General features: G+C 49.6%; 1 protein-coding gene across 2 annotated transcripts in view; it reads left to right on the plus strand.

Annotated features, from left to right (window-relative positions):
* SYK (spleen associated tyrosine kinase) overlaps positions 1–12,053 on the plus strand; it is an 85,974-nt gene that overhangs the window by 49,474 nt on the left and 24,447 nt on the right. Inside the window, exons 5-7 of one of the 2 annotated variants that reach the window (XM_086684842.1) lie at positions 3,903–3,984; positions 4,338–4,387; positions 6,021–6,089. In XM_086684842.1, coding sequence (XP_086540968.1) covers positions 3,903–3,984; positions 4,338–4,387; positions 6,021–6,089 — 201 coding nt within the window. The remainder of the gene's footprint in view (positions 1–3,902; positions 3,985–4,337; positions 4,388–6,020; positions 6,090–12,053) is intronic. The other variant, XM_086684843.1, reaches the window with a different exon arrangement.

Here is a 12,053-nt window from a genome sequence, read left to right on the forward strand (position 1 = left end):
GGCCGTGGCCGTGCTGCACATATCACTTCATCCAGGCACCCTGTAATCTCCTGGGTCCAGCAGCAGAGAAACCCCAGGGACTCTGCTGGCCCGAGTGGCCACCACATGGAGCTTTCGTGGGTGAGGAACGCGATGAGGGTTGTGTCCACGTGCCCACACCCCAAACCTCACCGGTGCCGATAGCAGGAAAGGGCTCCGCTCAAAATCCATCTGTTTGAAAACTGGCAGAAAGGATTCTCATTCCTTGAAAGCACAGTAACCACCACCTGACGTATTCTGGTTCCTAATGCTGTGGCTGGAAAAGAAATACCTCTTTTCTGAATGCCGGGTGTTTGGGTATTTATTCACATCGGTCGTAACACCGGCATCGTCTGCCGTGTGGCTCGTTAGTGGCCACGGGCTCTGCTTTAACTCACCAGCACCAGTTTGAGAGAGCGTTCAGCCTACCAGATACGAGTGCCCAATGCAGCTCAGAGCTGAGTAGGGGACGTTGCTGGTGGGTATTAATTCCCAGCAGCATTTCTCACCTCCTACAAGAATTGTGGATGGGGGCGCCTGGGTGGCGCAGTCGGTTAAGCGTCCGACTTCAGCCAGGTCACGATCTCGCGGTCCGTGAGTTCGAGCCCCACGTCGGGCTCTGGGCTGACGGCTCGGAGCCTGGAGCCTATTTCCGATTCTGTGTCTCCCTCTCTCTCTGCCCCTCCCCCGTTCATGCTCTGTCTCTCTATGTCCCAAAAATAAATAAACATTGAAAAAAAAAATTAAAAAAAAAAAAAAAAAAAAAGAATTGTGGATGGTGTGCACACAAGGGCCCCGGGTCTGTCCTCCAGCACGACTGCTCGGGGATCCCGGTGTCATGACGAGGACATGGCCACAGAGCCGTTGGACTTCTCCGGGATGACCATTTCCTTTGTGTGAGTTCACGCACAGTGCCAAGGTCAGCACACTGCCTCATCCCAGCGTTAACCGTCTCTAATTGTGGGAGTTTCTTCCCAAGATTCTACCCGTATTCGTGGATTCCTCCAGCATGTCAGTGTCCAGCCCTACTTAATATCTTTCCCCGTGTGTGTTTTCTAGCCCTTGGGCTTAAGAAAGAGCCTCAGAAGGCCAGCACTGTCTTCCATTTTGACAGGTGTGATTTCAGTGTTTTTTTTTCTTGAGAGCCACGTGAGGGGCTGCTGTTCATGCCCCCCCCCCCCCCAGGAGCCCCGAGCTGTTTCCCTGGGAGTTGGGAATTGCTACACTTGGCTGGACTGGCTTACTTTGGGGACGGAGTCAACAAACCAGGACCTAATCTGGCCCTTGGCCTGTTTTTGTATAGTTATGGAAGAAGTGGTTTTTATACTTCAAAGTGCTTTTGTGATTTCTTTTAAGAAAGGACTGTGTGACAGGGAAAGTGGCCTGAAAAAAGCCTAAACTATCTCTGTCCAGCCCCTTGTAGAGGAAGTTTGCTGACCCCTGCCCAGGAGGGAAACGCTCATGTGCAAGCCCACCATCCAGGCACCCTTGTCGGTACAGTGTCAGAAAACACGAGATATTTGAATGACACTGGAAAGATGGATAGGCACCTCAGTGCTGGAGGGACCTCGATACTGTCAGCCCGAGGACACGCTGTTACATTCAATGGAGCGGGCAGAGCCTCTGTGTCTATTTCAGAAGCGTGTTAGGGCTGGTCTCGTTGAAACGCCTGCTTAGAGGTAGATCTTACCACAATAAAAGACGACGTAAAAAGAGAGTGCTTCCTGGAAGGGTAAAATATATTCGTTCAGGGGCGCCTGACTGGCTCCTTCGGTAGAGCATACCACTCTTGATCTCGTAGTCGTGAGTTCAGGCCCCACCTTGGGCATGGAGCCTACTTAAAAAAAATACAGATACAAACATTCACCCAAGCAAGTAAGTTTTGAGAGGAGATTCAAGAGCAGGGTCCTTAACTGGAAAAGGTACCAATAAACAGAGAAGGAACAGATACCAGATATGAAGATTCTAGGTTGTCTGAAGAGATGTCTGTTTGAGAGAAGAAAATATGAAATACCAAGGCTGTCTTCTTATTGTGTAATTTTGATGAGATACAAATAAATCTACTTGCCATTAATTAATTTTTTAATGGGCCAATTGGACATCGAGTCATGGTTTTCTGGGAGCTGTTAGCCAAGGATGGCCACATTCTGTCAACATAAGGTCATTCTCTAGAAGACCCTGTCCTGATGACCCAGCTCTGACATCTTCTCCCTGAAACTTTTGGGCTGAATGACTTGGTACCTCCAAAGCCTTTGCCCACAGCCCTTGTACAGCATTGACCGATGACTAATAGTATATTGTGATTCCTTTACCTGTCTCTCCATCAAGAGAGGAAGCACTTCAGGAATAGGAAATATGCCTCATTCATCTTAGTTTGCCTTTGGTCCTGCCTTGGGGCTTAGCATGAATGACTGAATAAAGGAAGAAATGCTAGCATGCTGAATTTGTTTTTATAACATCATACGGATGTAGGAGAAATAAACAAATAAATGGAGTTTGCTATTGAAAAAGGAAGGGAGGGAGGGCTGATGGAATGGATGGTTGGATGGATGGGTGAATGAATGGATGGATGGGTGGGTAGATGGGTGGATGGGTGAGTGGATGGATGGGTGGGTGGATGAGTGGGTGGGTGGATGGATGGGTGGGTGGGTGGATGAGTGGATGGATGGGTGGGTGGGTGGATGGATGGATGGATGGATGGATGGATGGTTGGATGAGTGGCTGGCTGGCTGGGTGGGTGGGTGGATGGGTGGATGGATGAGTGGCTGGATGGGTGGATGGATGGATGGATGGATGGATGGATGGATGGATGACTGGCTGGCTGGATGGGTGGGTGGATGGGTGGGTGGGTGGGTGGGTGGATGGATGGATGGATAGACGGATGAGTGGCTGGCTGGCTGGCTGGGTGGGTAGATGGATGGATGGTTGAGTGGATGGATGGATGGGTGGGTGGATGGATGAGTGGCTGGATGGGTGGATGGATGGATGGATGGATGGATGGATGGATGGATGGATGACTGGCTGGCTGGCTGGATGGGTGGGTGGATGGGTGGGTGGGTGGGTGGATGGATGGATGGATAGACGGATGAGTGGCTGGCTGGCTGGCTGGGTGGGTAGATGGATGGATGGTTGAGTGGATGGATGGATGGATGACTGGCTGGCTGGCTGGATGGGTGGGTGGATGGGTGGATGGGTGGGTGGATGGGTGGGTGGGTGGGTGGATGGATGGATGGATAGACGGATGAGTGGCTGGCTGGCTGGCTGGGTGGGTAGATGGATGGATGGTTGAGTGGATGGATGGATGGGTGGGTGGATGGATGAGTGGCTGGATGGGTGGATGGATGGATGGATGGATGGATGAGTGGCTGGCTGGCTGCGTGGGTAGGTAGATGGATGGATGGATGAGTGGATGGATGGATGGGTGGGTGGATGGGTGGGTGGATGGATGGATGGATGGATGGATCGATGGATGACTGGCTGGCTGGCTGGCTGGATGGGTGGGTGGATGGGTGGATGGGTGGGTGGATGGGTGGGTGGGTGGGTGGATGGGTGGGTGGATAGACGGATGAGTGGCTGGCTGGCTGGCTGGGTGGGTAGATGGATGGATGGTTGAGTGGATGGATGGATGGGTGAGTGGATGGGTGGATGCAAGGGTGTGGGGAGAATGAGGTCAAGTCCAGATGGGAGGTGGCATGTGGACTTCAGTGCAGAATCTGAGGCCGGGGGGAGGGGCCACGGGAAGGGAACAGGATGAGCTCCCAAGGAAGCATGTTTTATTGTCCTCGAGCCACACTTAAGGTCTGAAAGGGGAGTCGGCTGCCCCAGGTGGGATTTCTCCATTTCCTGCCTCTGTTATGCACGGCTCTTACTTTCTTCTTTTTCAGCTAGTGGAGCATTATTCTTATAAAGCAGATGGGCTGTTAAGAGTTCTTACAGTTCCGTGTCAGAAAATTGGCGGGCAGACAGGTGAGTCCCTGATGTTGGAAACTCCGTGTCTCAGATGTTGACAGCAATCAGCCTCGTGTTCCTTTTGGCCTGTCCCAGGTTCAGGTGGGATGAGGACTTACTTTTACAGATCAATAAAAAATGTTGTCGGATCAGTCCAATTAATCAAAATGTAGCCAATAACTTTAACCTTAGAAAACGGACGGATCCTAACTGCGTGGGTAAGAAAGGCGAGTGAAGAGGAGACAATGAAAAAAAATGGCGCCCCAGGCAGGACAGTTGGACAGTCAGGCTGAGTGATCTGTGGGGGGCAGGGAGGCGTGTTGCGGGTTTCCCGGGACTTAGCCCTAACCGACCGTGCTCTCTCCACCCAGGAAATATCAACTTCGGAGCCCGGGCGCCCCTCCCAGGTCCACATCCTGCAGTAAGTGTTACCAGAACTGCCCCTTGGGTGAAGAGGCCATATGTTAGTGCAAGGTTTAGCACTCAAGGGTAGAGGTGACTGTTGCTTTTGTCACCTTGGTAAACTGTGACCGGGGGGTGGGGGGGGGGGGGGTTGTCAGCTAGAATCAGCCTACTTTTAGTTCCAGGCCGGCGGAGGCTATTTGTAGGTTAGGCTGGGACACCCAGTGTTAAATCAGAAGGACGCCCCCTAGTGGATTCGGGAGCGGTAGCCTCCAGCTCTGGCCCAGCCCCGAGCCATCTGTGTGGAGCCGTGTGCACGATCCATGAGATCGTGTGCGTGGTCGCTGTAGTGAGTCTGGGGTGCAAGATGTCTCACTGAGCCCGCCCCCCCGCCAGCTCTCTTGGTTAAATCATCGTTCTCAGAAGACTCGACCTTTCAGGAGAGCCGGTCTGGCAGTAGCTTAGCGGAGGAGGTTTGGGGAGGGGCTGGGATGCTCAGCTGCATCAGACGAGGAGAAGCCCCCAGAGAAGGCAGGTACTGGCCTCTCCCTCCATGTCAGTAGGAGGTGAGAATGTCACCTGTCCCCATGTCTCCACGTGGGCTTGCCCAGCACACGCCCCTAAAGAGAGAATCCTGCCAGTCTCCTACCTCCCGACTGTTCCAAGCTGACACACAGGTTTATACTTAAGACAGGACTGGGTCCTGCTCCTTTTGGGGGACCTCGGTGTGCACCTTCAGTGTCCTTTAAAGTATAAAATTCCCCCATCCTGAGTTGTGTGCTCCACGTCTCCCGATTTGCCTGTTAACCCTTAAAAAACAAAATCCACAGAGAATAAACGTTCTGCCCCAGGTAAGGCCCGTTGACGGCTCAGAGGCTGTGTCTGTGTTGAAGCAGCGAGGCTCTCTGGGGCCAGTAGCCGCCACTGGATGGGGGCGATTAGGAATTTGCTAAAGTACCAGTGAACTTTGGCGCCAGCGTCTAAAATATAGCACCTCTGTGGAGTGATCATTTTATTTTACGCTTTACGCGGCTCCTGGGCCTGGAGAGTCTACTGGAACATGTGTGTTCCATGAAACAGTTTTCTCTTCCTCTGAGATGGGTGAGGGCTCAGGGCTGAGAGCTCATAAAAGAACATGAAGCCTGTATGTAGCCACGCATCACCCAGTAGCTTCAGGACGTTCACTATTCTGGAAAACCTTTTTATTAACTGGTGAGACACATACAGGGAAAAAAAATAAATACATGCCCCACGTGTCCTAGTCTGGAATTTCCACAAACACCTTAGAACGAACACCCCAAAGATGTAACAGAATTGGGCACCATCTGATTTATTCTTTAGAATGATTTGCCTCGAGTTTGTGATTCAGTAATCTATATGATACAGGAGCTATTTAACATAACAGCCCTGATCTTACAGCTCTCCATGCAAACTGTTACCAAAATATTTTTCCCGATCCTTCTGCTCACGTGGTGGGCTTCTCCTGAAGCCTCCCCAGTGACCCAGTGTTGCTGGTGCTGAATCTCTTAGCGGAACGTGGAGGGGGCTGGCGGTGATCATTGTAAAGCAAGTCGAAATAGTATGTCATGTAAGGTAGCCCGTGTTTGTTTTCTGAAACATTTACTATTCCTCTTTGCCGTTATGGTTTCTAGACATGGTCAGCGGGTGGAATTATCTCAAGAATCAAATCATACTCCTTCCCAAAGCCTGGCCACAGAAAGGTGCTAAAGCGTCCCCTGCTTGCGGTCCTTGACTGAGTGGTAGGACTGTCCCGTACGCGGCACCCCCGCTCCGGTGCCCGCTGGCCTCCGCGTGTGCTGTCCTGACCCCCCCCCCCCCCCGCCCCGCTGCTCTGCTCTCCTGTCTGCCGTGTGCAGCCCCGGTCGGCAGCCCCCTCCCGGGGCTCCTGTGCTTTCCTTGTGGGTCCTGGTCACTGCCACCAAGTCCACGCCGCGAGCGTGCCCTCTCTGCTGAATGTGCGCTTGAAAGTCATTTGGGTCGACGGGGAAAGTGGGAGCCCCGTGTCGGAAAATCGTTTCAAAGCGAGCCGCGTGACTTCGTTGCCAGAATCCCGTGTTACAGGAATGGGAGCCGGTCGCACAAATCACACGCTGCCGGGAGGAATGCCAGGGTGTAGCGCCTCAGACGGTTTATTTTGTGGACGCCAAGTGCGACAGTACCTGCGTTACGGCTGTCGGCTTCCAGCACGGAACTGGAGGTGGAACGTGCGTGAAGACAGACGTGGACATTTGAGGATTAGAAATAGCTGTTTTCTTTATGGGGCAGTAAGGTTGACATAGGAAGGGGTTTTATATTTGGCTGTGTGGTTGGATTAGGAGGAAAGAAGCCGAATTATTTTAATGATTTTTATTTATAAGGAATCGTCTCCATATATATATGTGCGTGTGTGTGTGTGTGTGTGTGTGTGTGTATAGATACACAGACATATATTATGTATGGATTGGTTTTTGTGCTTTTATCATTGGTGGTAGAAAATTCTTTCATTACTAATTCTTCCCACGTTCACATCAATTGGCATTTTCCCAGACATACAGTTGGGCATCAACACAGGATACAAGTTGGCTACAGTACTTGCTGGAAACTACAGAAACGAAAAAGCATAAAAGTCCTGAGATTTCATTTAGGAGGAATGTTCCAAGCGAGCCGTCCTACTGAAGGCGTTCTCAGTCGCACTGACGGCAGGCCAGAGAGGGGAGTTGAGAGTGACGTTTGATGAGCTGAATGAAATGGAATGGCTCTCTGAACGTCAAGGGCCCGGGAAGCGTGGGTCAGCCCGCAGGAAGGCTCAGCTAGGAGGGGGCAGTGCTTTGTGGGGGGGGGGGGGGTGCTACATTCGAGGCTGCCTTTGCTAAGGGTGGCATTTTAGGAGTCGGGGACCAGGTTGTCAAGGTGACACATTCTCTGTGTCCAGTGCCCACTTTGCCACACCGCTTGGCGTTTGCTAGAAGGTCCCAGGACCGGCATGTGATTGAGGCTGTGGCCCTGAAGAGGTCAGCGTCCCCCATGCTCCCCAGCACAGCTCTTCCACTGCCGCCTGCTGGCCTGCGTGGCCTCGGCATTCGCCCCTTCCCTTGGGAGAGGGCTCCGCCTGGGGGCTCACAGGCCCGGGGTCCAGCAGTGTTTCCTGCTGAAGGGGCCAGATGGCACCCATCAACCGAGGTGATGCAAAACGGATTCTGCTTCAAGGTGCGTGTTCATAATCACAAGCTGTAAGCTTTTCAAGGCTGTAATTACAATGTAGTTCAACTTTGCGACCTTGCTACAAGGGTTTGATGGTCAAACACAAGATTCAGGAGTTTGTAATCGGACGCCGCCCCCCGACAGAGCTGCGTAGAAGAGCTCGGGGCAGGATGCGTGGCATGCATGGTGCCCAGACCCCTTGCTTGCTGGCTTCCGTGGCCCCTCCATGCACAGGGCCTGCCTGTCTGCCATGGGGGATCCCCTGTAGACGTGGGCCACACGGCCGGTTGCCATGATTTGTTTATTTATGATTCCCTATATGGTGGCCCAACCCTATGTGTCAACACACAGCCCCCCAACCCCCGTGCAGCCCCGGGGATGGGTGGTTTCACTGTAGACAGACAGCGTTCTATGCGTATCTTTGTTACGTGGTTCCTAAGTGCACCACGCAGGGTTCAGCCAAGGGAGCGTGACCAGCTGGAGATTTGTGTACAAAACAGACACACACACGCGTACATACATATTTACATACACACACATCTCTACACGCGTGCACTCATATACGAGCATAGGTTTGTCACAAGGACTCGCCTTATGCTATTATGGGGGCTGTATAGGCGGGTCCCGTGTCTGTAGGGCAGACCGTCTGTCAGGAAGGGAACTTCAGGAGCAGGACGGAACTCTTCGGAGATGCTTAAGGTTGTCGTCCGCAGCCGGGGGTCAGTCCGCCCTCCACCTTTCTCTTTTTTTCTCTTGGCAAAGCCTCAACTCTCCCCAAAGGACTCTCAGCTGATTAAGCCAGGCCCACCCATGATAATCTTAAATTAACGAATTAGGGATTTCAATTACATCTGCAGAGTCCCTCCACAGCAGTACCAAGATGATGATTTGATTCAATAATGAAGATTACAGCTCAGAGTAGCCACACTGACACATCAATAAGCCATCACCCCAGGAAACAGCAGCCCAGCCCTGGGAGGAGACAACTCACCCCCACCCCTTCCCTGTCCCAAGCAGGCTGAAGCCAGCTTCGTCACTCACGGTGAATACGGAGAGATCTAGAAAAGACGTAATAGATCTTCACACTAAAGGAATGTGTCTCCTCTTTTTCTTTTTAAGTTTTTATTAATTTATTTTGAGAGAGAGAGAGAGAGAGAGAGAGCAGGAGGGAAGAGACAGAGAGAGAGAGAATGCCAAGCAGTTTCTGGTATCTGGTGCAGAGCCCGACGGTCAGTGCAGAACCCGACTCAGGACTCGAACTCACGAAACCGGAGACTGTGACCTGAACTGAAACCAAGAGTTGGACGCTTAACCAAAAGTTGGAGCCACCCAGGCACCCCAAACATGTCTCCTCTTCTTAAACTATTAATATATATCACTAAGACTACCTAAAATATCTGTAAGACTACCTAAAAATAAACACATGCATGGATAAGGAACATAATACCATCAAAGGAAATAAAAAACTGGGAATAAGTATTGGTAATGACACACGTGTAAGGCTAAGATCTTTAATACATAGAAATTCTGTAAGTCAGTGAGAGTTTTAACTAACAGGCTAACAGCAGAGGATGTCAGCAGGCAGTTGTTAGTAAAGCAAATATATTTGTATTTCTCTTATAGGGAAAACATAGGAAAATGTAAACATAGGGGAAGCCGCTCCATTTCATAACGAGAGATACGCAGGTTGAACCTCTGGTGCCCCGTGATGTCCATCTGTGAAATGGACCCAAGTAAAAAGCTTGATGGCATGGTGTGGGAGTAGGCTAATAAGCCCTTCTACACTTTGCTGGAAGCGATACAGCCTCGAAAAAAAGGGTCGTTTCATAACATCCACCAGAAATAAAAGCACACGTGACTTCTTGCCTGCAATGTTATCTCTAGGTGTGTAATATTGTTACATGTATGCACAACCACGTACATGTGAAGGCGTTCACTCCAGCACCGTATAACTGACAAAGTCTGGAAACCATTTAAAAGTCTATCACTGGGAAAGAAACCAGTTACAATAAAACTCACACTGTGGGAGACAGCTGAGATCTACAATTGTTTCCAAAATACGGCGTTAGTTGCAAGTGACGAATATGTGCTGATAGAATATAGAATGTTCTGGAAGAAATACAGTAATAACGACACCGGTAAAAGCAGTTGCTGTGAGAGTACGAGACAGGGCTGTCAAGGAGACTCCTGTTTCGTTGTAAACCCTGCCGTGCCTTTTAAAATTTGTACCTCTTGAATTTATTTAATGATAGTTTTAAAAAGGGAAATTAGAAAGAATTTCTAATTAGAATTAGGATTAGGAGCTAATTAATCTGGGGCGTCCGGTGGCTCAGATGGTTGAGCATTCTACTTCAGCTCAGGTCATGATCTCACAGTTTGTGAGTTCGAGCCCAAGTCGGGCTCTGTGCTGACAACTCAGAGCCTGGAGCCTCTTCAGATTCTGTGTCTCCCTCTCTCTGACCCTCCCCTGCCCACCCTCTCTTTCTCAAAAATAAATAAGCATTTTTAAAAAAGAAACTAATTAATCTGATTAATACTATGAAGATACGTCTCTGGCAAAAAAAAAAAAAAAGGCTATTGCCTATTTAAATTTATAACATTTTTGAAATATCCATTGATTTTCCCTAGATGCCAAAGATATCAATAAAGAAGCATTGTGTGATTTAAGTTATGGATTAAATGTATTTTAATCGCTATTCAGAAATATGTTAGGAGAGCTGGTATTTATGTTTTTGTAAATAGAAGAGGAATTTTCTATTCGTGAAGCAGTCAGGAGGAAGCATTTAGGGGAATTATGTCAGATACCCTGTCTGGTTAGCTAAGGTGCAAATGACGCTCTTGAGTTTGTTAATTTGACCAACGTACAGAGTTGTTTTTAATGATTCAGGCACAAAAAGTACATGTCAGAACTTGAATTAATTCTAGCATGTGGGTGGTTAATGAAAAGTGTGTTTTGACTTGAAAAAGCTTGTTAATCAGATATTAGAGATGTCCTAATAAAAACTTAGGAGCAGGGATATTTTAAAATTTTCCTTCGAGGTTAGGAACATCTTCACACCTAAACACAGAAACAAAGTCAAATTATGAATGCAAGTATGATTCACCCTCTCCCTACCCCTCCACACACTTGCTTTGAAGACTGGAAATCCTTAAATGAACGAAGCCCCTACCACTACCAGATACCAGAATGTTCGTCGTGCTTGGCTAAGCACACAAACAGAGAACCAGCAGAGTCTGAACAGCAGCATTTTAAAAGACAGCACCCCAGCCTCGCGTCACCAAGGCGCGTGCCCTCAAAGCGCCACACAGCATGGATGTTTACCTCGGTGGAAACGTGTTCCAGAATTTCACATTGAAACCCGTGTTTCATGCCAACCTCTGCACTGGTGACGGGGGTATTTTTAAGTCTCATATTTAAATACACAGTTCTCTGGGGCTGAGTTGCAAGAGGGAAGGAAAGGAAAGAGGGGTTGTAGAGTCATAGCCACTTACACAGTAACGCCGAAGCAGTGACCCAGACCCTTGAGAAAACATGTTTCCACGTCACTGTCAAGGGCCACGTTGTGGACCTCTGCTCCGAAGGTGAGAGACGATCAATCGTGAGGTTCAGGTGTTGGTTGGCGTGAATTTGAAGCAGACTCGGTATCGTTCCGTGCCCTGGCCGAGGAAGTGTGCCTTCGGCCGCGGGTCCCTGCTCCCCACTGGGACCACGGTCACGCCACCAGAGACCGGAGCCCCATCCGCGATGGCTCTGAGGCCTACAGCCCCTTCTTAGTCCCTGCAACAGTGACACATATGGGGCCACCTTCATTACTGCTGTGCCTGACTGCAAAATGTCTGTCAAGGAGTCTAAAAATTAAGGTCTAGAAATGGATGTTAGGACACAGCTCCAGACACACGGGTCAGGAAGCTGGGTTACCTGTCAGCGCTGTGAGGACAATGTATTTTTTACTCGTCTGTTCACCTCTGAATCCCCAGATACACATCGGCTCCCAGAGAATGTTATGCTTGCGGTCAAGCCCGGCCAGTGAGAGATGGGGGATTCGAATTTCAGACCTAATCTGGTCTTATTTTTATTGTTGTGGAGTGACCTGTTTTCACCTCCGTGCGTAAAACTTGAAGAAAAGGCAGCAAGTTGGTCTTTGGGACGCAGAACACGCAGGGACCTAGCGCCATCTAGTGGTGGCCGGCGGGCCTGAGCTCTGTTTGGAACGTCCGCAAACACAGGGAAAACGCACCTGCCAACATTTCGTTTACACCTTGTTCTCTATGCAGACAGGGCGCTGATATTGATTAGGGCGGAATAAACCACCGACACAAATCAGAAAGAATAATGATAAATGATATAATAGGCCCGCAGTATGTTTTTCACTAAATTAAAATGTCGTTAAGTTGTAATACTCATCAATACTTTTATAACTTAGCATCCTGCCTCAGAGCCCATTCTGTACAAACAAAGTCTTTGAATTCTTTTCAGCTGTGAA

This window comes from Puma concolor, chromosome D4 (genome assembly GCF_028749965.1).
Source record: "Puma concolor isolate L17-30 chromosome D4, mPumCon1.1.hap2, whole genome shotgun sequence".
In the NCBI taxonomy this organism is placed as follows: domain Eukaryota; kingdom Metazoa; phylum Chordata; class Mammalia; order Carnivora; family Felidae; genus Puma; species Puma concolor.